This window comes from Crinia signifera, chromosome 11, assembly GCF_055691185.1.
Source record: "Crinia signifera chromosome 11, ASM5569118v1, whole genome shotgun sequence".
NCBI lineage: Eukaryota > Metazoa > Chordata > Amphibia > Anura > Myobatrachidae > Crinia > Crinia signifera.
This window is the reverse complement of record NC_139227.1, coordinates 77,174,384-77,202,053: the sequence shown is the minus strand read 5'-3', so window position 1 is coordinate 77,202,053 and position 27,670 is coordinate 77,174,384. Positions and strand designations below refer to the sequence as shown.

Here is a 27,670-nt window from a genome sequence, read left to right as displayed (position 1 = left end):
TTTGCTAAATCACACTTGCAGCATCAACTTTGGCAGTCACTGTAGTGTATAGGAAGCACAATGACCGACAGCAGAAAGTAAACTATAAGGAGAAACAAGATATTATTCTTCCTCTCCTCATTACATTACTCTTACAGATCCCAGTCACGCAGTGTCCCATAAAGGGCCTGCAGGCCATGAGGGAGTGGTGGAAGCAGGAGGGCAGGGGGTCCTGGGGCAGGTAGAGGTTGGAGAGGATAATACATGTGATTGGACTGCCTTCTATTTGGTAGGGAGGAAGGAGCCCAAGGTGGTTTGGCTGGAGGGAAATTATGGAAGGGGCGGGACTACAGAGGAGATTAAATTTCGAGTTGCCTCAATTTCAGAGGAGGAGGAAAAGTGGCAGTGAGGGAGGGGAGGAGACAATGAGAGTGTTGACAGTATCAAAGAGGTGGCGATGACTGGAGGACGGACAAGAGATGAGTGATCGCAAAAAGTGTTATTTGACGATAACAGAGATATAGGAAGAGAAAATAAACTTGAAACGGAGGAAGTCCAAAGGAGGGCGAGATTTCTCCAAGAGTCCCTGAGAGGTGAGTGAGCATTTTTACAGGCAGTGGGCCAGATTTGAGTGCCAGGGTTAGGGTTTAGAATGGTGGAGGGGGGAACAGAATCTAATTCAGAGATAAGGGTGGAGTTATAGAAGGAGGCTATCTGTTTGGTTATGGTGGATAAAGTAAATAGAAGAGTATTAAGTGGGGATAAAATAGCAGCATCAAGAAAACATAGATCGCGTCTGGTGATGGCGGGACTGTGAGAGGGGAGGATGAGATGAGATGAAGAAAAGTAGATGGTGGTTAGATGGGTCACACCAGTGGGTGGAGACACCCACACATGGGCGTTCTACTAACCATGCACAGGTGGCGGCTATTGCTGGGAAGAAGTTCCTTTGGAAACTTTCACCAATAGTTTTTGTAAAATGTAGCCCATAGGTACAACCAGGGCTATTTTTCAGTAGGCTCCAGCAGGAACTGAGGCCCTTATTCTAGTTCACTCTTTCTGACAAAATCTTTCTTAGATGGACAAAACCATGTGCACTGCAGGGGGGCAGATTTAAAATGTGCAGAGAGAATTAGATTTGGGTGAGTCATTTTGTTTCCGTGCAGGGTAAATACTGGCTGCTTTATTTTTACACTGCAATATAGATCTCACGTTGAAGTAAAACCCCACCCAAATCTAATTATCTCTGCACAAGTAACATCTGCCCCACCTGCAGTGCACATGGTTTTATCCATCTAAGAAATATTTTGTCAGAAAGAGTGAACTAGAATAAGGGCCTCAGTTCCTGCTGGAGCCTACTGAAAAATAGCCCTGGGTACAACTGGCTAACTCCATCTTTGTATGGCAATTAGTTGCCGGGGACGAACTCCAGAATACATTGATGGAGGTAAATCTGACAACTTTGCAGCCCTACAGAGCTACTGTCAGAAATGGAAGGATCGAAGTATATATTAAGATATTTGCTTTACTGCCTCCATAGTCATCCAGTGGATACTTAATATTTCAGTTTATCCCCTCAAAACTGCATTCCATGCATATACGGTTTCATAAATAGGCGGCGTCATCAGAGTCTGCCGCTAAATGTAGAGAAGTGGGGTAACATTAGGGGTATGCTGGTTAGTCCAGAACCTCATCTTTGAGATTTGTAATTCTCTGTAGCCTGAGACCAGCAGGAAAGCTTTCAGGTAACATAACTGTATAGCACATTTACAGATCTTCCCATCTATTCTTATTACACACAGAGAATTCAGTCCTTATGAACCAGCATGACGTTGTATGGGTTTGTGTAATGATACACTGAGAAAGTCTGTCCTTCCTAAGTCAGATTCAAGCAACAGATGTTTCCCACTAGAAAGCAGCAGAATATTAGGAAAAAAAACACAATACTTCCTTTACACACTCAAATGGTGCATTTATCACAGAATAATTCTCTTATAAAACAAAGGTTCTCAGTTCGGACGTTTACACAACTGGTAAATGAACAAAATCTAGTAAATAAAAATCTGGGAACTCATTCTAGAAACGAACGTCTCGTCAGGCGTCCAACACTTTGCCCAACTCTGCTGAGGAGATTACAGAGAAAAGAAAACATACAAACTTTAAAAGGAAGCACGTGATTGGAGGTTCCATGGGCCACCTATACGGAGAAGGTGCAAAAATCCTTGTGTCTCATATTTGTATATAAAGCATAGCGTGCAGTAGTCCTCTTGTTACAGTTCCAATTCTGAATTAAAATAACAACTGAAAATGCCTTTTATAACAGATCCAGCAACTTTTCTGTGCTGATTTGGGATCACTCGGTGCTCCCATCTATGTGCTCTAGAAAGATCTTTTCCGCATGGTGGAGATATTCTGCTGTTCTGCGAGTCACAGCATCTCGTCTGTCTTGGCAAGTGTCATCTGGTGGAAAAAAATAATATATACTCTATAATGCAAAGTGCATTGGATTAATGTTACATTGTACCGCAAAATTAGAAGTCTTTCAGTTATAAATTATTGTAAAACGACAACGGGTTTCATGCAGCCAGGAGATACTTTACATAAACAGAGATGACCCTCTCCTGACACTTGCAATCTTATGAGGGCCTACACATGCTAGATCAGTCCGCAAGATCGCTCAGCACACAGCGCTGTGTGCTGAGCGATCGGTCAGGGCCAGTGTTCTCCGGTGAGAACACTGGCCCTGTCTGGCGTTCTGACTAGAGTTATCCTGCATGCAGGATCTTAATAGCCCGGTGATAGCGATTCTATGGCTCCTACACCAGGAGCGATATTAGGTTATTTTCTAAGGATTCTAGCCAGTGTTTAGGCCCCATTAGAATGCACTGGAATACTGGAACACCATGATAACTTCGAGCTGTACACCTTACAATAAACATACATTTAAACGTTCCAAAGTCTACTGTATACAAATATTTGAAGGATGTTCATAATTTACCTTGAAATTATTATAATTCACCTTTATGAAGTGTGTAAATGGAAATATAGCTATTAATGTCCTCTTCTGTAACTGAGTAGGCAAGAAGCATGGGAAACAATAGGGGCAATTAGCCAGTAGGATGATGTTCCTATAGGCTGTGTGACAGGGCACATGGAGATGATTTAATCTCCTAGAAGAATAGTAAACCAGAAATAATTACAATTTTACCTTTCACTCCTTTTAATAAGATATCCACTGCATTTCGGAAAAGCTTGAAGGCATCTTGGTAATCTCCAGCTAACTCGCTTTCCATTGCTTTCTTCACCTCATAAGTAGCTTCTGAGATGTAAGACACTTCTTCTTCACCAAGAGAAAGGGTAGAGGTCAACTCCTCCCCTTCGCACTTCAAAGACAGCAGATTCAAAGAGGTATCCAATTCCACAGATGCACCATCTATATTTGTAACAAAATATACTGCACTCTTAATGGAATCATGCACCCTAATTATACAGTACAGTAGGAGGTAGGAATCTGGTCTTTCTAGAGCTCCTGTAGAACCATAAAACCGAATAGGTCTATAACTAGGGCTGTGCAACCAGTGTTGCCATCCAAGGACACGACCCTCTTCCTGGATGGCCCCTTTTTTGGGACCAAACCAATAGTGTTTGTCAGATTTTGTATTTGTTGTGGGCACAGAAACGGTTGTGAATAAATCTGTGTGCAAGGATGAGGTCTTTACTCATTGTTCAGTATTCACGGAAGCAGTACAGATGAAACTTAGGTAGAGCGCTAGTGGAAGTGGACTGCCTGACTGTGGATGATCACTGATAAAAACTAGAATACTGGAAGGATGTGGTGCTTTAAAAACGGTGTCATAACTTGGAGGAACTGTATACACTCTATTAAATGCGCCATCTGCAGGTAAGATCTAGAATGGAAGCTGGGATGTCCTATACAGCACAGTTGGCATGTTGAAATCAAACCGATTTATAGCTGAAATAGAATCACAGGAAATGCTGCTTGAGCAGACGATTATAACGGATTTCAGGAATATAGTGGAAAAGAAGCACGCACAGGAAATGAGTAAGTTGGAAGGAAGTTCTGGGATATGTTGGTACAGGTGGGCATACAAAGGCAACAAGGCTTCCATAAGGCCTTTGATTATTGTAGGTAGGAGCAGGCTGCTGTATGGCAAGGCTGAGCACCAGAGAAGAGCACTAACACAGTGCTGAATGATTTGTTCCGGAACGGTGGACACACGCAAATAGTGACAGGAAGATGAAGTAAACTGACCAGGAACTACTGGTGAGACAAGTTGTACTGGTCATGTGCTAGTAAACCTGGAATATGTAAATAAGGCACTCAGTGCTTCGATAGGCTGGGACAGCCGTGTGAAAGTTGAGTTCACGGGGATAGGAGCTATTCATGTGATGAGAGGCAACATGGCAGCATCTAAGCCGTGCTATATCTTCAGAAATGCCATCATCCAGAATCAATGTTTGGAAGGCCATGTGGAATCTGGGCAGTTGGGGACAAGCCATAAGGAATAGTGCAATGGATATTCCAGCAATACAAAAATGAGGAGAGGACTCTGGCATAATGTAGAATTTTAAAATTTTTGAATAAAGAACTCCTACTCAAAGTCTGATCGCAGTGGTTTGGTGCATGATAATCCCTGCTGGGATAGGACTCCCTTCCACTGCAGTGAGAAAAATGGTGGCAGACTAGCAGGTACTGAATACGCCTTTCAGACATACCACCTAGGATTTTAAACCCGGTACAATCTTGGGTTTTTAAAAATGAATTGCAGGTGCGCAGGACCCCGGATTTTAGTCGACTAAAATCCCAGGAATAGCCTTTCAGACATACGCTAGTCCCGGGATTATGTGTGCATGTAAAAAAATCCCGGGATTTTTGCATATGCCTGAAAGAGGCATTAGTAATGTCCATTCTCTGAATAAGTGCCAAGGTAATGTAGTCTTCGGTACTTGTTTCCTAGCACGGCGCCCCCAATTTTGATCGAAGTGCATCTTATACAATCGCATCGCATGCAATATAGCGGCATGCGATGAGATTCGATTTTTAATTGTACAAGCACCCTGATGGGTGCTTACAATGTTAAATGCACCCCCATTGTCAATGCCACCCACCACTATCAACGCGAACCCGAAGCGCGGCGGCAGTATGAGTCCTCCGACCTTTTCATACCCCCACTATCCACGTCGGCGTGGAGTTGTTTTTAGACAGTGTGGCGAGCCCCGCGAGGGGACACGGATTACTCTACATGTATTCCGCGTCCCCTCGCCACACTTTCTAAAATCAACTCCACGTATAGTGGATAGTGGGGGTGTAAAAAGGTCGGAGGACGCGTACCGCCACGCTTCGGGTTGCCGTTGATAGTGGGGGTGGCGTTGACAATGGGGATGCATCTAACATTGTAAGCACCCATCAGGGTGCTTGTACAATTAAAAATCGCATTGCATCGAATGCCATTTGCTGGCATGCAATGCTATGCGATATTTCATTGTACAAGCACTCCTGTTAATTTAACAGGAATATCGCATCGCACACCACTAAGTACGGTATGCGATGGGCGCCGTGCTAGGAAACAAGTACCTAGTCTTCTGCTGCACCCGGGTAAAGAAAATCTGAAAGTGATGGCAAAGTATTGTGGCATCCCCAATCTACACGTCCGACAGGAGCTGAAGGTAGAGACAATTTCATCTCAAAGTCATTCGCTGGACCACACTGTGGGTTTCCGTGGCATGCAATCCACAAGCAATGGCATTACTTTGAGTGATTTTTTTTGCAACAGCTCATGCGATCATTTCTGAAAACTCTATTTATCAGCCCCTGAGACTTTATACAGGACTGCTACTTCGTTCTGCACTCTGAACTGGTAATATTATCTAATCATTCCTCCCCCTAAGAGACTTTATACATTTCAGGGAAAAACTTTACCCGTCCAGGTGACCAGCAATAATTCTCATATTATTCAATATGTCTTTTTATATGATGCTTATTTAGATCAGGTCATTTTAATAAAAAAAATTTATAGTGTACACTGTACTCACCCACAGGTGTGATATTCCCTTTTATTGTTGCCTTATAGTTTCTTAAATAATTCTTAATCTGCCAAAAGCTTGGTCATGCCACCATACCTATACACTAATGATATCAATATCAATAGATAGACCTGACCATTTCCCGGCTGTCCCCCTCCCCTAGTGATTTTACCTCTTTCCAGGTGACTACCCTGTTTGGACTAGCAGCGAGAATTTAAAAAAATACATAAGGGGTAGGACGTTACATTCATGTTATTTTCAAAAGGTATTTTTACAGCAAAGTTTATATAGCTTTTAAAAAATGGGCGTTCTATATGCTCAGCCCAGAGTTCGCCCTTTGTGCTTTTTTGACCTGCTGCCTTTAAAGTGAACCAGACTGGGTTACTTACTACAGCGATTAGGAATCAATGCTTAAAAGAGAAGCAGACTATCACCAGTGACTGCCACTAGATGTCAGTACTACACGGGAACGAGAATATCCGCCGTACAGTATAGTCATTATGAACTTGGAACCAGTTTCGAGTTATTATTTTATGTAAACCAGAAATATTTACACAAATTTATGAACTTCTCAGCATTGCTGCCTCACAGCGCCGAGGTCACCTCAGCATTGCCGCCTCACAGCGCCGAGGTCACCTCAGCATTGCCGCCTCACAGCGCCGAGGTCATCCCAGCATTGCCGCCTCACAGCGCCGAGGTCATCTCAGCATTGCCGCCGAGGTCATCTCAGCATTGCCGCCTCACAGCGCCGAGGTCATCTCAGCATTGCTGCCTCAAGGCTCTGAGGTCATCCCAGCATTGCTGCCTCAGAGCTACGAGGTCATGGGTTTGCTTCCCAACCATGGCCCTAACTGTATGGAGTTTGTATATTCTCCCAGTGCTTGCATGGGTTTACTCCGGGCACTCCAGTTTCCTCCCACAATCCATATACTGGCCGGTTAATTGGCACCCTACAAAATTAACTCTAGCGTTAATGTGTACATGTACATGTGGTAGGGAATACAGATTGTAATCTCCACTGGAAAAGGAATTAATGTTAAAGGCCAAATATTCTCTGTAGAGCACTGTGAAATGTGTGTGCGCTATATAAAAAAAGATGGTAATAAATCATTTGGACTACTATATCAGGGGAGTCCCAGGAGTGAACAATCTTTCTTAGTCCATAAAGCAGCCACCTTTTTAATTATGTAAAGCTGTGCATCAGTTCTGGTATAACCAACAGGACTGTTTGTAGTCATGCTGGTGGCTAATAGCTGTCCGCAGAGGGAGCTTTCATATTTTAGTTTTATAAAAGCAAAAAAGACTGCTAGTTGTTTTTTTTTTATGATTTTATATAAATAAATAAAAAAATAAAAAATAAAACCATGGATAGAATGCAGATGGAAGATAGACCGTAAACAGAAAATGGTACTTGTGTATTATCACGGCGCCCATCGCATACCATAAGGCATACGATGGTATGCGATGCGATACAATGTTAGCAAATGTTATACAATTTCAAATTGTATACCATCGAATTGTATGCCATTGTATGGCATATACAATGGTATAAGATTTGAAATTGTATAAGCACCCTAATGGGTGTTTTCAATGTTAAATGTGCCCCCTATAATTGTATAAGCACCGTAATAGGTGCTTACAATGTTAAAAGCACCCCCACGCCACCTGTGCTATCAACGCCAACCTGAAGCATGGCGAGCCCGCGAGGGGCGGCGGTACGCGTCCTCCGACCTTTTCATACCCCCACTATGCACGTGGAGTTGACTTTATATAGTGTGGCGAGCGCATGCGGAATACATGTGAAGTAATGCTTGCCACGCTTCGGGCTCGGTGGCTCACTGCGCTCGCCACACTATATAAAATCAACTCCACGCTGACGTGGATAGTGGGGGTATGAAAAGTTCGGAGGACGCGTACCGCCGCCCCTCGCGGGCACGCTGCGCTCGCCACGCTTCGGGTTGGCGTTGATAGTGGCAGTGGATTTAACATTGTAAGCACCTATTAAGGTGCTTATACAAATTGCAATTTTAAATTGTATATACAATCTTTAATTGTATAAGCACCTTAATAGGCGCTTACAATGTTAAATGCACCCCCACGCCACTATCAACGCCAGCCCGAAGCGTGGCGAGCGCAGCCAGCCCGCGTCCTCCGACCTTTTCATACCCCCACTATCCACGTCGGCGTGGAGTTGATGTTATATAGTGTGGCGAGCGCAGCGAGCATTACTTCACATGTATTCCCCGTTCGCTGTAATTTTGTCCCTGTTGACCTAAGTCCGTGTCAGCCTATTATTATTATTTACAGTTTCTTATATAGCGCAGCAGATTCCGTTGCGCATTACAATAGTAGACCGTAATAAAACAAACTGGGTAACAACAGACAGACTTGGAGGTTAGAAGGACCTGCTGCAAGCTAACAATCTATAGGGGCATAGGAGGGAAACACAAGGACAGGCACCAGTAATAGCATAGCAGTCCCATCAAGTCCAGAAGGGAAGCTATATAATACATAAGTGCCTCAGAGAGTTATGCGTGTAGAACTTAAATATAATATGCTTGCCTGAAGAAGTGAGTTTTCAGGGAACGCTTGAAAAAATTTGGAGGCTAGCGGAGAGTGCATGGAAGGGCATTCCATAGGATGGGAGCAGCCCGATGAAAGTCCTGTAATAGTGAATGGGAGCTAGTGATCCGTGCAGAAGAGAGACGCAGATTATGTGCAGAGCGAAGTGGTCGAGATGGGAGATATTTTGTGATAAGTAAGGATATATAAGCTGGTGCAGTAAGGTTAATAGCTTTATATGCGAGTAGAAGTGTTTTATATTGAATACGGTAAGATATAGGCAACCAATGGAGGGACTGGCAGAGCGGATCAGCAGATGATGAGTGTCTTGGTAGGAAGATCAGCCTAGCAGCAGCATTTCAAATGGATTGCAGTGAGGAGTCTGTTCTTGGGAAGACCAGTTAGGAGACTCAACACTAAATATGTAACAAAGGATAAGTAAACAAGTAATTTGCGCCTCCAGCGGCCAGATAGTCTAAATACTCCTATAGGTTTCCTCTAAACCTTCACCAAACACCAATAACAAAAATTGGAATAAGACTTAGCCGGCGCTTGGAATATTCACAGGTAGTCACAGATTTTTCTCCCATGCAGCGGGTAACATGTGAGGATAAGAAATGATATATGATAGTGAAGTACGTTCAAACAACTTCATTTAATACACATAAAATTCATACACGGCATATGCTTATGCTAAAAAAAAATGTGAGCACATCAATGAGTGCTTCCACTTTAAAATAGTTCAATCCTTGCAAGCAACAATGGAGGGTAATTACCGGATCCAGAGGGAACTAGCTGTTTAGGCAGTTCCACAAACGCATGTGAGAGTCACAATCCAACGTGTATAACTGCTGGGCTCATCACCACAAGAGGTAGCTCTAGTGCAGATCACCTTGAAGCAAGAAGGGACCGGGAGAAACTTGTGGTGATGAGCCCAGCAGTTATACACGTTGGATTGTGACTCTCACATGCGTTTGTGGAACTGCCTAAACAGCTAGTTCCCTCTGGATCCGGTAATTACCCTCCATTGTTGCTTGCAAGGATTGAACTATTTTAAAGTGGAAGCACTCATTGATGTGCTCACATTGTTTTTTAGCATAAGCATATGCCGTGTATGAATTTTATGTGTATTAAATGAAGTTGTTTGAACGTACTTCACTATCATATATCATTTCTTATCCTCACATGTTACCCGCTGCATGGGAGAAAAATCTGTGACTACCTGTGAATATTCCAAGCGCCGGCTAAGTCTTATTCCAATTTTTGTTATTGGCAGTTAGGAGACTTTTGCAATAATCAATGCGGGATATAATGAGTGCATGGATAAGAGATTTAGTAGTGTCTTGTGTGAGATAGGGTCGTATTCTGGGTATGTTTTTTAGAAGCATGTAACATGATTTGGAGACAGATTGAATGTGAGGAAGAAAGGATAGTTCAGAGTTGAGGATGACCCCTAAGTAACGAGCTTGTGGGGTAGGGTAGATTGTAGAGTTGTCAACAGTGATGGAGATGTCAGGATGGTAACTGTTCTTAGTTGACGGGAATATAAGTAATTCTCTTTTGGAAATATTGAGTTTGAGTTGGCGAGAAGACATCCAAATTGAGATGGCAGAGAGACATTCAGAGACTCGGCCCAAAACCACTGGTGACAACTCTGGGGTTGATAGATAGATTTGAGTATCATCCGCATATAAGTGATACTGAAATCTGTAAGAGCGGATTAGTTTGCCAAGAGAGGAAGTGTAGATTGAGAAAAGCAGAAGACTGAGCCTTGCGGAACTCTGACTGACAGAGGTAGTGAAGAGGAAGTAGAGTCAGAGAAGCGAACACTGAAAGAGCGTTCAGATAGGTAAGATGTGAACCAGGAAAGGGCTGTATCATTAAGACCTAGGGAGTGTAGTGTATGTAAGAGAAGAGAGTGATCCACAGTGTCAAACGCACCAGAAAGCTCGAGAAGAATAAGTAGTGAGTAATGGCCTTTAGACTTAGCAGTTACCAAATCATTCACCACTTTAGTCAGTGCTGTCTCAGTGGAGTGTTGAGAGTGAAAGCCTGACTGAAGCGGGTCTAATAGGGTGTGAGAGTTAAGAAAGTTTGTGAGGCGAGAGTAGACAAGTCTCTCCAGTAGCTTGGAGAGGCATGGGAGCTGAGAGATAGGACGACCTACTGATGGTCTATCGATATACTGTTGATCGTTTAATCCACCACCTACAAAACATTTTAAAACTGAATCACCTTTGACAATAGAAAAAGATGGGCATTGTGCCATTTTATGTGGATAACCATTATCCACTTTGGAAAGGGCAGAACACAATATCTCAAGGCCCCAGTGTAAATAGATAGTAGGCAGCAATGCAGCCCATCCTCCTGCCGGTCCACGCAGCTCATTTCACAGGAGTCTGTACTTGCTACTAATGCCGGCATCAGCTGATAATACATGCAGCCGTTTGCAATGGCTGTAACATCCTGTGGGCGTGGCTCATTAGGTCAACCACATGAAGGTCGACACCCTCCAAAGGTCAACATGGGGTTAGGTTGACCTAATGATCATATACTGGCCCCTGTCACCTCAAGCACTGCTGCCACTGCATTCCCTGCAATGATGGTAGTTCCACCCACTGATTATGGAGAACTATGTATCCTACCAGGAAATGTAACACTTGCTTACCTTCAGTATAACAAGGGTCAAACAAAGCCAAGTCCGTAGGGGCCAGCGTTTTCGTAGATGGAAGAGGATGGTCGGCCTCATCAGCTTCTACCTGGCACAAATCTTCACTTAGATCAAAGAGTAAATCAAAGGCAGTTGGTTCTGTAGAAAGGAACAACTGTGTCATTAACTGTTTCAGCGTACAGAAGCTCTTCTCTCCTCATCCATGCCGCTAGATTTAACATGGCAATATTTTAAAAAGGCAAAACCTGTCTGGTTTTGTAATTTAACCCTTTGAGTGCCAATGTTGCTGTGAACGATCCTCCAGACATCCATTAAAATGCCAGCGTTGCTCATAGTGACTGTTCTTTTAGTATAATAATGCTATTTTGAATCATTCCCAAATGGCTAATATACTGCAGTTCTAATATCGTGTGACTAAGCAGAACTAATAAAAAAAAAAAAAACAACAACAACAATTGCATCTTACTTGCTAGAACTCAATAGCCAGCGATGGTACATACTTGTTTTTTTTCTTGTGAAACTGATGCAAGGCATGCTGGGATGTGTAGTTCATCAACAGCTGGGGGGATGCTTATTGCCTACCCCTGCTCTAGTATATGTCGCAATCCTGAATGCCGATATTTTAACCACATCACATTGGTATCCACTATATGATAAGACCGGTGTCATATGAGCATCAGATTGCTGCAGCCAGACTAGCAATGTATTCTGATGTTCTTGTAGGGACACATTGCATAGTTAAATCCACATGACACCAATTATAGGTAACAATACAATACAAACATTGAGAAGCAGCGATCGTTAAAAATAATCCTAACAATAATAATGGAAACATCGGTTAGGATACTACAAATACTGTGAGGCTGATGCAGATCTGACCAAGAGTTGCTATGGTCAACAGACTGCGGGGGCGATTCTACTTGGATCGGACAGGGCCAAATTCGTCCCCGTTCCGATGGTAAGAACGGCTTCGGCGAGAATCACAGTCGCCGAGGCGTTAACATGAGTAGGGGATAGAGGGGAACGCCCAGCGTTTCATGGCATGGCGATCCCTGATCAGGGCGGGCCGCTGATGTCACATGATCAGTTTTCACTGATTTATTTATAAAAGGGGAGAGAAATTATTCGATGGTCGGCGACCATCGAATGATTTAACTTCCCTTCGGCCGCATACAAGGGTGTGTGTTTTCAGATATACCCCTTTGCATGTTACCGAGGGGATGCTGGTGGCAGGGAGGGGGGTGGTGTTTGGCGGGGTGGCATTTAGCTGCTCACTAAGCAGTGAAAGATTGCTTCTGATCCTGAATCAGGCCCCACGTGTGTCTGGCACTGGGCATGCTCCAGATCAGTACAGGCTGGTGAAGTGTTGTATCTAACTCAGTTGCATCTCCACTTGAGGCTGAAGGGGTGTCCAGTGAGCGCATGTAAACGCCTTTCTTCCTCCATGTCGGCTATATGTTCGCAATTGTGGTCAACTTGCATTAGGATACATATGGTAATTCTGTATATAAAATGGCAACACTGTATAGCAACAGAGTACATGTCGACTTGTAAAATGCCAACACAACCATAATGCTATAAAAAGGTCAACCCCATCCCCAATGTCAACATATTGTCCATTCCGACATTAACATCATGTTGACACCATAACACTGAGCATTCTGACTGTGCTGGGGAATGCATACGCTTGCATCAGTACCAGTGTGAGATACTACTGGTAAAGTAAGTGACTCTACAAATGGAAGTAGTGGAAATAGTGACAGGGAAAATGACCGGCATGAGTCGACCAACTTTATGTCGGCCTGCACACACACACACACAAAAAGTGACGTTTCACTGTCGACCTTCCCATTGTCAGCCCAATGCTTGTGTCGACCTTCAGACTCTGTCAACCTATTTCAGGTGTCGACCCAAGGCCTGTCAACATTCAGTGGTTGACCTTAATAGTTTTGGCTTAATGACCGTATACCGAAATGACAGTGTGAAGTGACCGCTCTGAACAGCTCATATATAATTTATTTTCCAATCTGTTTTTCAATTCCACATCCTTTCCTTATCGATGCAATAACTTACCATTATTGATACAGTCCTCAATGACTTCGGTCACCGCTTCTGGTACGGCCACACCTGCACCATTTACATCTTCTTCTTTTATTTCAATAGAAGAGCATCTAACTGGTTCAGGGATTAATGGCGGAGGCAGAACAAGTGCATCTGCAGAGTCCGGACCATCTGAGCGCTGCAAAGCTTCTCCTGTCTGCTGATATCATACACACAACACCATTCAGTGCATAGGGGCAGACAGAAAAGAGCAAACCTCTGTTCTAGATTCAGGCGTCTTACCCTGAAGAAGTCCTTTAGCTGCGGGCTATTATTGAGAGCTGGTATGGTCACAGTGAACCTCAGCATATCTTCTGCAGCTTGTCTCCGTTCTTCTATAACGGGAGCCTCAAAACGTCCTGATAAGAGGAAAATGCTGGTCTAAGATCGAACTCAACATGTGTTATCCACAACATTAGTGCAACACCACAGGATATATGTGTACAGGAGGAGTCTGTCAGGGTAGGCAATGTATATGCCATGTCAAATATACAACATGGTCTATGTTGGAGCAATGACTGATGGGCTCATTTCATTTTTTGTTTTTAGTACAGCAATAAAATATATAGTGGACTGAGATTTTAGAATTTTGCAACATTTTTAGATGGCTACAACTTTTTTTTGTAATGGCGTGATCAATTGCAACAGTGACCAAGGTATCAGTCTAGTGAATGTAGGTTTAAAGCTGCCCATACACGCTGCTTTGTGGGCGTGCTGTACTAGCACAGATCACATTGCATTGCATTGCATGTTCATCCGTTGTGCATGCAATTTGATGCAATTTGATGAAAACTAAGTACAAAAAGTATGTGCTTGCACATACTTTTTGTACTTAGGTTTCATCAAATTGCATCAAATTGCATGCACAACGGATGAACATGCAATGCAATGCAATGTGATCTGTGCTAGTACAGCACGGAAAGCACGCCCTCATAGCAGCGTGTATGGGCTGCTTAAGGATTAGAAAGACAGTTCAAGGTCGCACTACTGAAACAATGGGCAAGCGAAGAGTGTTAGTTTTTAGAAAACAAAACAATACATTTTATATTAAAAATATTTTTGGTTGCTACTAAAACAAGGTGATTAGGGATTAAACAAAGATGGATGATTCATATAAATCAATCACGCACATTTAGTGGTCGTTCACAAACTGTGTAAATGGGGAGCGGTATCCACGCCAAGCAGAAGTGTGCTATATGACACAGCACCCCTTTCATTACCGGCACTACTATTTACAAGACAGCATGTCAATATGAGAGAAGAATGTATGAATGGTGAGGAGCACTGATCATTCCAACAACTGCAGTTATAGATTTCCACAGCTGCAGTTGTCATTGCCCATACACCACAGCAGGGACAGCGCTGACCCTGACTGTGGCAGCTGCGGGCTGCAGAGGAGATCTTGTGCAACTAGCGAGATCTTGCGCATGCCCAGGGAGCCAGCCGGAAGACAGACACAGCACATAGGCACTAGGCTGATGCACTGTGTAACGCAGGGGTGGGGAACCTTTTTTGTGCCATGGGCCGTTTGTATGGAGAAAAAATCCGTCGGGAGCCATATGTAAAAATTTCTCTTACAAATTGTCCTACTGCAGCCGTTTCACGCTCTGACGGCGGCCGCTGAATAGGACGGACAGTCTCCGGCTGCTGTTAATTAAGAGGAATCTCGCAAGAACTACCAACTTCTCACGAGAATTCCCCTGTACTTGACTCCTGGCAAAGGGTGGGGAGGCCACTCAAACCGGCTAAAGGGGCCGCATACGGCCCCTGGGCCTGAGGTTCCCCACCCCAGTGTAGCGTCTAGAAAGGATTGCTGGAAGAGGAAGCTTTCACCTCCCCCATTGGCTATGAGATGATACATAATCGGCACTGCTTCTTCACTACGATAAAGAGGCAAAGTAGGAAGCATTATACCCAAATGAGATGTGCGGGTAGAATACATTTATACCTCAGTTTGTGTGATAGGTACAAAGCTGCAGTTTGATAGGATACAAAAAATTTACTATAGGGATAGCCACAACTTCTTTAGTTAAGATACTGCTGATTGTAGCCCAGCTTTGGAGGGTGGTGGGATAAGAAGTTCAGTAGCTAGTTAAAAGCATGTAAGAGGGGGGGCCATTTCCCTGGTGGGCCGGTCCAGATGGCCACCTGGCCGGGCCGCCGACCCTGCTATCAGGGCAGGTGCTGGTGTCATCCTATGCGGCTATAATGAGGCCGCATAGCATGACGTCACCCGACTCCTGCATCAGCGGGGACCTGAAGCTGGCCGGGCCAAGGAGACCCTGTGTGGCAGGACTCGGCATCGGTGGGTAGCGCTCTCCCTCCCACTCCCGGGCAGTAGAGGTGGCGGCCCGCCCTCCCATGCCCCAGCAGTAGTGTACGTAGCCAGGGCCGAAACTAGGGTTTCTGGTGCCCGGGGCAAGACATTCATTTAGTGCCCCCCCCCCCATATTTTACACTGTATTCTGAAATGAAATATATATTTATAAATGATCCCTCTAGAAACTATATGAACCTGAAAACAGGGACAATGCGCGCCGAAGGCGCTCGCTAAAAATTTAGGGCATGTTTTTTTTTTGGGGGGGGGGGAGAAGTGGTGTGGTCACATAGTAGTATCAATTCACATTATAGCACACACCGTAATGCCCAGTACACATTACAGCACACACCGTTATGCCCAGTACACATTCCAGCACACACCGTAATGCCCAGTACACATTCCAGCACACACCGTAATGCCCAGAGCACATTACACCACAAACCGTAATGCCCCCCCAGTACACATTATAAGCAATGGTTAATTGCTGCTGCCACTGGATAGAACCTGTCCCTGAATGATACACAATGTGCCACACACTGCAATGTCCAATATGTCACAAACATACCTCCCAACACTGGAGGCAGAGGAGAGGAGGCAGAGTAGAGGAGACATCTGCGCGTGCCGAAGGCACACGCCCAAAATTAGAGCGTTCACCTACTACCGTGGTACTCCTGCGAGACTACATCCCCCATTTTTTCCGCTATGAGGGCATGGTCAGCTCTCTAAGAGCTGTAGCCACATGGGGTGCGGCCATAGAAAATGGAGGTGTGATACACATATGCCCACAATAGTGCAGTGCCAGATACACATGACCCCAAAAGTGCAGTCCGTGATGCCCAATATACCTATGCCGCATACTGTGATGCCCATTATAAATATGATCCGCACCGTGATGCTCCATTATACATATGCCGCACACCGTGATGCTCCATTATACATATGCCGCACACCGTGATGCGCCATTATACATATGCCGCACACTGTGATGCTCCATTATACATATGCTGCACACCGTGATGCTCCATTATACATATGCCGCACACCGTGATGCGCCATTATACATATGCCGCACACCGTGATGCTCCATTATACATATGCCGCACACCGTGATGCTCCATTAAACATATATGTCACACACATGATGCCCATTATACATATGCCACACACCTTGATGCTCCTTATTAATGAGTGGGTGGATCATGGGTGGAGATGTTTTACCAAAGGAAGTTGTGCTGCACTGTATAAAGGCAACAAGTAGGGAGAATCAGAGTGGAGACGGGTGGTGGGATATTTAATGTTCCCTCATCGTGTAAAACATCCAGCCTCCCCCTGCCACTCTATTGATGAGGTCTAGACATCATAACATAAGCTTTGCATTAGGCTTACTTTTTCACTGCCGCCGCCGCCGTTAATGCCCGTCTGTGTTTGCCGCGCACAGCATTTCTCTGGGAGCGTGGGAGGGGACGCGGCTGCGCCAACCAATGGCGAGGAGGTGGCTGCCGCGTCATCACGTCCCCTCCCAAGCTCCCAGTAATGCTGTGCGCGACAGGCACAGACGGGCACTAACGGCGTCGGCAGCAGCAGTGAAAAAGCGACGGGTTAGCTAACAGCAGCGGGACTCGGGCTACATCAGTCCCCGAAACCCTGCTGGCTGTCACTCTCCCGGACCTGACAGCGCCCCCCCCCCCCTCCAGCGCCCGGTGCGCGTGACCCCCCAGCCCCCCCCCTAGTTACGGCCCTGACGTAGCACCCGACCCCCCCCCCCTGGGTAGCACAGATTACACCCATTACTTCTCCGTATGGTCAGCTCGGGACAGATCAATGCACAATGGCACGGTTTAAGGCTCTTTTCGCTTAGGAAGGACACACTGGAAAAACAATTGGCACAATTTTCATGAATCAGTAAGAATGAAAGGAAATGTTTTTCTCATCACTCACCAAAAACCTGAGCCCGGGGAAACGGTGGGAATTCCTGAGTGCGCTGGAAGAGATTTCTGTGTGTATACGAGAGCTCTCCATGAAGTTTCTTAAAGTCGCTGTAACGTTTCCACACAATGATCTGAAAGAGGATATTCAATGATCTAGACTAGGAAACAACTAAAATCATCATATAGGTCCACTTCCAGACTGGTTGTGTTCAATGTATGCTTCTTAGTAGCGCCTTTGTAAATTACCATCAGACTGTAATAAGATGTGAAATGTAAAACTCATTCTATCCAGGGAGACTGAACCCTCAGCCTTTTCCAGGTGCAATTCTAGAACACTACATTTTTGGGATTGTTCTTGCTCTATCAATGCCGACTCCTGTTTCCAGATAGAACGCTTGTATACAAGGAAGGGTATGAGTAGGACATCAACACACAAGTACACCAAGATCTAAACAGCAACAACTGTACCAATGTGTCCTCTTGTGTTGCTACTGTGGCCTGCAGTGCAACATAGCATGATGTATACGTATAGCATCCTGGACACATATGTACATTGAAGGGTTATTGGTCCTGCACTAATGCAAGAAGATTAACTAATGGTCTTACGACCAAAGTGGACGGGCGTCTGATAGGGTGTTGTGCCAAGCTGCTCCTACTGGGGGGAGTCAACCCCTAAAGAATGGATACAAATAGCAAAAGGTGGAGCGCTAAGAATTATGGATCAATTGGTTAATTGTAAAAAAAAAAATAAAAAAAAAATAATAAGTGTAATTTATTATATGAATTATCAATTAATATGGTATGAAAACATTTATGATAAAAAGTTGTCTACTTGCTTACGAACTCACAATATTTGTAGGTTGTATACTTAGTGGTATGGAGTCTCAATAGGAAATTCCTGGAGATGTTGGCTTCCCTTGGGCTGAATTTAGGGCTGGATAAGTATTGGGTCCATAAACCTTGCTGGATTTGAATTACGCTGGAAGACGTGGATGAACCCCAGATTGGAATAGGGGTGTCCTCAACAATTGCACGTATTTGTAATTCGCAGTTGGTAGGTGGTGGAGTCCCAAGATGATGGTATAAGGATAGTACCTTTCACAGCTCCTGGCCCAGGGATGATGGTAATTGAATGAATCTCCAAAGATGAGGTGTCCAATACCAGTCAAAGTAGTCCAACAGAATAAAATCAACAGCACCTGTTGATTTTATTCTGTTGGGACTACTTTGACTGGTATTGGACACCTCATCTTTGGAGATCCATTCAATTAACATCATCCCTGGGCCAGGAGCTGTGAAAGGTACTATCCTTATACCATCATATTCAGGACATATTAGGACTGCATTTTATTACAATAATGCGGCGCGGATGTTATCCTGGCAATCAGGGTACATTACTGGTAAAAGGAAAAAAAGTATTTGCACTATGGATGCACACCAATTATTAATTTAAAACTTTTATTATTTATTTTTCTAAAAAAGTAAGAGGGAAAGGTTTTTGTGGTCTTTTAATATATATATATGTAATATTTAAAATATTTCATATCCACATTTAATATCAAAATAAGTCTAGAATTAGCTCAATAAAATGGTAAGGAAACCAAAGTGGGTACTTGTGTATTATCCGGGCACCCATCGCATCGCATCGCATACCACTAGTTAAGGTATGCGATGGCATCAGATTTGAGGATTTCCAGGGCCGACTATACAATTTTAATATTGCGTTCCATCGCATTCCATTATAATGGCATGCAATGCAACGCAATTTTACATTGTACAGGCACCCTGATGCCTGATTCCTATGTTAAATGCACCCACAGACCCGATTTTCAATTGTACACCCACCCTGATGGGTAATTACTATGTGAAATGGCCCCCCCCCCATTGTTAATGCCACCCCAGTATCAACGCCAACCCGAAGCGTGGCGAGTGCAGCAAGCCCTCCGACCTTTTCATACCCCCACTATCCACGTCGGCGAGCCACCGAGCCCGAAGCGTGGCGAGCACCGCGAGGGGACGCGGAATAAATGTGAAGTAATCCGCTGCGCTCGCCCCGCTTCGGGCTCGCCACACTATCTAAAATCAACACCACGCCGACGTAGATAGTGGGGGTATGAAAAGGTCGGAGGACGCGTACCGCTGCGCTCGCCACGCTTCGGCTTGGCGTTAACAATGTAGGGGGGGGGGGGGGGGGGGGCATTTCACATAGTAATTACCAGGGTGGGTGTACAATTAAAAATCGGGTCTGGGGTTGCATTTAACATAGGAATCAGGCATCAGGGTGCCTTTACAATTAAAAATCGGGTCGTAACGCAAAATATTTGATTGTAATGAAAAATCAAGAATTTTCGACCATTTGGGTTTATTTGTTTTACGTATATTAACCATTCAAATACATCCTTATAGTTTACTTGAAAGACATACCAAATTTGCCCAAAAGACACGATGGGCGGTCTATTGTCAGCACGGAGCAGATGATCGCTGATGCCTGAGGGCAGAGTGGGTAGCTACCAGTGGATTGCTAGTTTGCCAAAATTACGAGGAGACGCTGATGATGCTGCAGACGGAACCGGAAATGACGCAACATGGTTCCTCTAAACGGCAATGGGAGACTTCTTCCACCATCGGGAGGCAACTACTTCTTCTTCTGCCATTATCAATATTATTTTCATGTAACCCTAACCCGTCTGCAGCATACCCCCAGGGGTACAAGACCTCCAGGTTGGGAATCACTGATTTAATAAATAAACCCCTTTGTCTGCAAGTCTATTAACGGATGCTGAAAGAAGCTACGAGCACTTCAATCACTATCGCTCCATGCACACTGAAGGAAGCTATTTTGTCAGTTTCAACATTTTTCTATTAATCAATTCACTAGGAACATGAATTAGGCCCTCATTCTGGTTCACTTGCAAAGGCAAATTCCTTCTTAAATTGACAAAACCATGTGCACTGCAGGTGGGGCAGATGTAACATGTGCAGAGAGAGTTAGATTTGGGTGGGGTTTTACTTCAAAGTGAGATCTATATTGCAGTGTAAAAATACAGCCAGTCAGTATTTTCCCTGCACAGAAACAAAATAACTCACCCAAATCTAAATCTCTCTGCACGTTACATCTGCCCCACCTGTAGTGCACATGGCTTTTGTCCATTTGAGAAGGAATTTGCCTTTGCAAGCGAACCAGAATAAGGGCCTTATTGAGGTCACTGATAAATATTCATAAGAATACAGCCTATTTGAGAGTTATATTCAATACGTCTGGTGAGTTGGTTTGCATGGCAAGGATGGCTTGACCCCTCGCCGTATTCTATGTTCTGGGGAAAATTCCCCCGAACAGCGAGGTTCTCCGCAAATACAGGTGCACATAGATGCGAGCCTCGCAGTTTTGATGTCCGCACACTCGCCGTTTCTGCCTTGCTTTTTACAACAGCGAGGTGGAAACGGTAAGTGAAGGGGGTGGGTTGAATACTGAGGGTGGGCTATGACGGTGGGCCAACAGGCACTGCTCGCCATCATCGCTCACCTAAACGCCATTGAATATACCCCAAAGTGGTTTCAAAATAGTTTATAACAAATTTTGCTAAATAAACTGAAAGATACAGTACAAATCTTGGGTTAGGTCTTAAAACACACACACACACACACACACACAAACACACACACACACACACACACACACACACACACACTAGCAGTATCACCATTATAGTGAATAAAACATTACCTCTTTAACATCCTGGGGGTTCTTCTTTGGTATAAACTGTAGAAAGAACAAAAAATAAAAACAAATGATCAATTACCAGGAAGAAAAATATATATTTCAGAAGTATCTGAGGATCTTGTGAAATTAGAGGTCATGGACTTATAGAAACCGGTTAAGCCCCAACACTTTATTGACTAAAAAATGGGGCTGTTATGAATGGCTGGGATGTAGGACATGTTGATATTTAAACAAATGGAAAACGCTGCGCTGATTAGCTTTATCCACCATATGCGGATTTCACATTTATAAAACAATAGGAAGGTTGTAAAAACGAATGCCTCTAATGAGTCACTTTTAGATAGTAAATCTTGTGGCGTTATTTAAAAAGCTTATATCAAAACATATTGTGTCCGTTTATCCAGCTTCTATAGAGTAACAAACTCCCTAGTGTTGTAATTCGTTGTGGAGCAGTCACTTGTCACTTTGCTAGCTGGAGGTTACATTAGGCGCACAGGTAAGAAATATACCATTAATTTAATTTCCACCCCTCACGTGTACTTCAAAGTTTGTCATCTATGTGCTCATCTGCCCTTGTAGCATGTACTTTGTGGGGAAAACCCAACAACAGCAATGTAGAGTACATATATGGAAGTCCATTCATCCCCACTTTTTGTACTCACACCTACCAACACTAAACCCCAGGGAGCCACCACATAATTTCAGATTTCCCTTATTGACTTCGGGGTTCCAGATACCCCTCAGGTGGGGCTGCTAGGGTAACATCCCAGAGCTCTAGATTATTCTATTGTTTCTATCCTTAAAACATGGAATGTCGGGGTGCGTTGCGGACCACGCTTGGCAACTTCTGCCATACGGGGTTGACAGAATGATAGTCCATCTTACAGCAAAGCTTGTCTTATAAAATCGGAGGCAATGAGACAAAAATTATGTTGTTATGTAAGACAAAGAGCCGATACCGTGCAGAAATGGGCATGGCCTAGCTCCCACAAGGCCACACCCCATTTTTGTGTTCACGCCTTTGGAATGGTGCACTTAGCACTCACTACACTACACCAGCACCTTAACTGGTATGTTTTTAGCTCCTGCAGATGGCAAATTACTGAGGATGTATACATAAAGATTTCAGACCATTTGTCAGCTCTGGGGTTTGTTGTGTTCCCAGCTGTGACCGTGGTGGACCAGTGGAGGGCGCTGTGTAGCGGAATGCTGGGGGTTTGATGTATGACATACACAAAGGGACAGGAGCACAGCGAACCAGAGTGTTGGCGGAGACCAGGAACAGGGGCGCGGAGTCTAACCTGCCAGCGGTGTTCACCAGGGAGTCCCGCAAGGGACTTGGACTTAGCTGCGTCTGACAGGCAGGTCGCGGCCCCCTGCCCTGGTCCTCTGTACGCAGGCTGGGACTTGGGAAACTAGACCCTGGAACGGCCTTGAGAGACCAGGGTGACTGGTGGGCAGTCTGGGAACTGCGGGAGTGACGACTTGGGATGTAGCGTGGTAGGTACTCAGGTGTATTGGCTGGATAGGACAAAGATGGAATAGTCTCTATGGAGCACAATAGCTGTAAGTCAACCCTGGTGTTGACGGGGACTGTCGACAGGATCAGGACAAGATGGTATAAGTCTCTGATGATGGTAGCTGGCGTGAGAGCCAGAGAGGTGCTCAGCGAGACACCGGATACTCGACTGCAAGGATGGTATTTGCAGGAGTCTTCTGGAGATGATAAGAACCAGGTAAGTAAAGCAGCTGGGAGAAACGCTGGAGACTGAGACACAGGAGAACCTGGATATCCCGGAGCCTTGGGAACTTTCTCTGAACACAGGAGAACTCTGGAACAGGTAAAGCAATTGTTCAAGGCAAGGAAGGAAGGCTCAGGGCCTGAGCTATATCCCCCTTGCCGGTTTGTGATTGGCTGCCAGACGCAGCACCAATCAACACTGAAGAAAGACAGGCACACCTGATTACTGCACAGGTGTGAGTGGGTCAAGGGTCAGGCTGATGGTCAGCGGGATTGGTCGAACTAGTAAGGTGAGTAGAAGTGTCATTGCGGCGTCCATGCCGCCCGGAGCCGGCATGTCTCAAATGGGGATGCTTACTGGGGTTTGTGACACCATTGAGGAAAATTTTTTTTTATATCCCTGGCAGCAAATCACAGCTACAAAAGGGGGGGGGTGTGATATTTGGGTAGCAGTACACTGTACTGCTACCCAAATAACCTATATAAACCTCACTCCTCCCCTTCCTCCTTGTCTTTCCAGTGTTTCCGTATATAGGTCCCTGGGAAAACATTACAAGGAGAGGGTATTCTGATGGCTGCCATGGGATCTCTAAGACAAAATGTAATTATCGGTCAGTATAATTCGCTGCATTCTTCTATAATCCCCATGGCAGCCATAACCTAGAGACACACCAAAGAAGAATAAAGGGAGGGAAACAATAAATGCAATATAATTTACTTAGCAAGTGACCTTGCGAGACAGGATCCCCAATTGGGTGGTATCAACATTTAAAGCATAATGTTTAGAGAACGTATGAATAGACGACCAAGGTGCTGCTTCACAAATGTCGTTTCTGGAAACCGGAGTCTTCCTAGGTCATGAAGTCTCCACAGCTCTGGTTGAGTGTGCCTTGATTAACACCTGATCCTCTCGAACCTCATTTTTATATGAATATAATCAGGTCTCTAATCCATCTAGAGATGGTCTTTTTTGATGAAACACAACCTTCTTTATTTACTTCTGTGATGATCACAAATAAATGTTTTCATGTTCTAATGTAATTTTATCTGTTTAAGTAAATGCCAATACTTCTGGCTAGGTCCGTTGTATGTAGGGAGTCCAATCTCGGGCGATTTTTTCAATCCCGGGATTCCCCGGATTGGCCTCCTGATATGCCCAATAATTAATAAATTACCTCTAAGCATAGAGGAAATGTGCGGCAGGCTGGCAGCATTTGAGGCGAGGTGACACTGTGTCCGGGCAGACACGGTGGAGGAGGCGAGGTGGCTGTCACTCGGCGGGCTGGGGAGGAGGCGGGTAGCTTGTTGTCTGGGCAGATGCAGTGGCAATCAGTGTGTGGCTGCGCAGCGTGATGTGATCTCTCACATCACGCTGCGCAGCCACACAACCTTGTGGCCCGGACTTCAAGTTAACCGCCTCCTCCCTGGCCGCTCAGCGGTACACATGAGAAGGGGATGCGCATTTGAATCCCGTAATCCCGGGATTGGAGCCTCCAATCCTGGGATTCAAATCCCGGCCAAAAATGCCCAATAAATCCCGCCGATCCCGGGATTGGCATCCCAAGGTGTATACTAGTCTTGTTCTTGCAGGTTTGGCAGATGTAACATGTATAGAGAGAGTTAGGGTTGTGTGAGTTATTTTGTTTCTGTGCAGGGTAAATACTGGCTGCATTATTTAGATTTCAGTTTCAACACACCCCACCCAAATCGCTGCACGTTACATCTGCACATAAGGTTAAATGGTGTAACAATACACACCACTGATAGTGAGTCCTCACTGTATGGGCTTAATGAGCTCAAAGATGTTGAATATTAATCAAAGACCAGACCTAACAAATATAACTTACGTGACCTTATTTAAGTGAATGTCCTAATTTATACAGATCATATGTAAAAATTATAAACATCAAGAACGTATGTTCAAATTTCAAATAAAATACAAATCGTATAAGAACAAATTATCATTTAGCAATCCATCTATATAAAAGTGATTTGGCTGCCTAAATAGTGAACAAAGATGATCAAGTACTTACTATCTCCTTAGTGGGAGTGATGTGCACAGTGAAGATCCAAATTCTGGAATGAGTTAGTGATCAGCTAAAGGGCATTATATAGGGCTGATAACATTACCTCTCGTCCTGTCTCGATTTATAATATATGTGTTTAAAGTGATGAACCAAGTGCAGGGCCGGACTGGGACCAGAAATCGGCCCTGGCATTTTGAGCAGACAGGCCCACCACATCAGGCGGTACCTTTGTGCGGCAAAAAGGGGGTGTGGCCTCATGGAAAGAAGGCATTACACATTATAGAACACACCATTATGCCCATTCCACATTATGCCACACAGCGTAATGCACATTTCAACTTTACGCCGCAATGCCCATTCCACCGCTCACCATAATGCCCATTCCACAAAATGTTTCACACTGTGATGCCCATTACACAAAATGCTGCACATCATGTTGCCCATTACACAATATGCTGCACACAGTTATGCCCATAGACAAAAAGAGCAGGACACTTACTAGTCTTGGCTTTCACTGTGGCACTGGCACTGCAGGATGGATTTGACTACAGTCACTGGCCCTCTGCTTAACGCCGCCATAACGCCGTGCTGAAGATTCTCCCGTCTGGGGGAAATGATGCATTGATGACTCAGCTCCCCCCTCATCAGGACTGTCACCTGATGTAGCAGCGCCGGCCGGTCAGGTGCGACTAATGAAGGGCAGAGTGGGGAGGCGCAGAGTGACAGGCGGGAAGGATGGGAGGCAGCAGGCTCAGGAGCTTCCGCCGCTGCTTCATGACACCGGCGTCAATTTGCAAATGATGCCGCGCAGCGAAGTATTTTTTTCTGTATTTTTTCTTGCTGAAGGGATTCTCACTCCTTTCCCTAGTAGCTGTTTCACAACACACCCCATCACAAGCGCCTAAATTGGTTGTCACTACAACCATTTTTTTCCACTTTACAGTGACAGACAGACAGGGAGGCAGCGGGCTCAGGGTGAAGTTTTTGAGCAAAATTGGCCCACACAGCCATCGGCCCATTCTGGCATTTGCCAGAACTGCCAGATGGCCAGTCCGGCCCTAACTAAGGGCCTTATTCTGCTCGGTACGGAGGGACCGTATATGGGCAGATCGGTTTCTTTTTCATCTGCGCAGGTGCGGCGACCTCACACCGCTCACGGACGGGTCTCTCTGTGCGAAAAAACCTGTCCGCAAGAGTAGGTCATTGTGGGCGGCATGGGGGCGTTTTTAGGGGAGTGGCTGGAATAATGAGGAAAACTGGGCGTAAACATGGGTGTGCACCAAAAAAGTACCGTGCTACAACCGCTCGATCGGCGAACGTGCCATGCGTTTTGGCCCAAAAACAGGCAGACGCCAAAGATAGCTCCAGACCACCCCTAGAGATACCGTATGAGAGCGGACGCCTGGGTCTGCTAATTAACGCTGATTACTACACAAACACATACACCTGAATGTAATAAGCAATGCTACAGGCTATTAAGTGAAAACCATTATTTTATTACCTGCAAGCCACACTCAGCCCTCAAACACATTGAAAGCATATCTTTCTACACTTCAACATGTAAAGGTTGGTTTCATTTTAGGTAAGATTCATTCTTAAGACCTGCTTATATATGTCAACGTAGTTATTTTATAACCATCCGCACCCATTCAGAAAGTGTTTTTGTATACTTTAAAAAGCAGGACACTCAATTCACAGAAGTCGACATGTGTCAACTTTTTCACTGTAACACCAACATGACTTTATTTAAAAGTTAATACAATGTGGGGACACATAGATAGTGATTAAAATGCCACATTAGAACATAATAAATATACATGTAATGAGGGTTAAAAAGTTTTTTTTTTAGGGTGTTTATTAAGGTAGACAATGGAGTTAATAGAAAACAATGGAGTTAATAGAAAACAATTATTAAAACAATTTTAAAACAATTAAATTAACAGTTAGAATAATTAATTGTCTTAATTATAGTTGAAAGGCAAGATTTGCAGGCCCATTTATGTAAAGGGTATGCCACTGTGCACGGACGTACGCTCCCTCGCACGATCGGTGACACACGCTGAGTTTTCCATTGAAAAAAGACGAGACCCGTCCGTGCACTGTGGCGTACGCTCAGATATACGGAAGATGTCGGTGTGAAAACCGACGAGACCCGTCCGTATACGGTGGCGTACGCTCTGTTGAACGCCAGTTAATGGTGTCTAAGCGGAGACCCGTCCGTATACGGTGGCGTACGCTCAAGTGTACGCCGCTCCCCATTGTCGGTGTTTGTGACCGTCCGTATGCGGCTGTTCTGTGGGCGGACTTACGCTCACCGTCCGCGTACGGGAAACGTACGGTGAAATGGACCGTACGTCCGTTTCACCGACCTAACCAGAATAAGGCCCTAAGTGTATGAAGTGAAGTCTTATTTATTATACAAGTGGCGCTTAGATTACTCTGAACTATCAAGCTAAAAAGCGGGACCAAAAGATAAGCAGAACAGGTGTTTATTTAATAAGTTAGTCGTGGAACGCATGATTACACCACCATGCATTCCAAAATGCAGGCCCGCCTTTCCGGCAGTTGTAATGCAC

The 27,670-nt window shown here is 44.7% G+C and overlaps 1 protein-coding gene across 4 annotated transcripts in view; it reads right to left on the bottom strand.

Moving 5' to 3' along the window:
* Window positions 1-1,930: 1,930 nt before the first annotated feature.
* The window catches only part of SNX15 (sorting nexin 15), a 28,528-nt gene continuing 2,788 nt past the window's right edge, over window positions 1,931-27,670 (bottom strand). Inside the window, exons 2-8 of one of the 4 annotated variants that reach the window (XM_083165147.1) lie at window positions 21,330-21,365; window positions 17,616-17,736; window positions 13,601-13,716; window positions 13,331-13,517; window positions 11,255-11,395; window positions 3,188-3,433; window positions 1,931-2,439 (exon numbers count right to left, since the gene is read on the bottom strand). In XM_083165147.1, the coding sequence (XP_083021273.1) occupies window positions 2,333-2,439; window positions 3,188-3,433; window positions 11,255-11,395; window positions 13,331-13,517; window positions 13,601-13,716; window positions 17,616-17,736; window positions 21,330-21,365 (954 nt within the window). In that variant the 3' untranslated portion in view covers window positions 1,931-2,332. The remainder of the gene's footprint in view (window positions 2,440-3,187; window positions 3,434-11,254; window positions 11,396-13,330; window positions 13,518-13,600; window positions 13,717-17,615; window positions 17,737-21,329; window positions 21,366-27,670) is intronic. The other 3 variants (XM_083165148.1, XM_083165149.1, XM_083165150.1) reach the window with 3 other exon arrangements.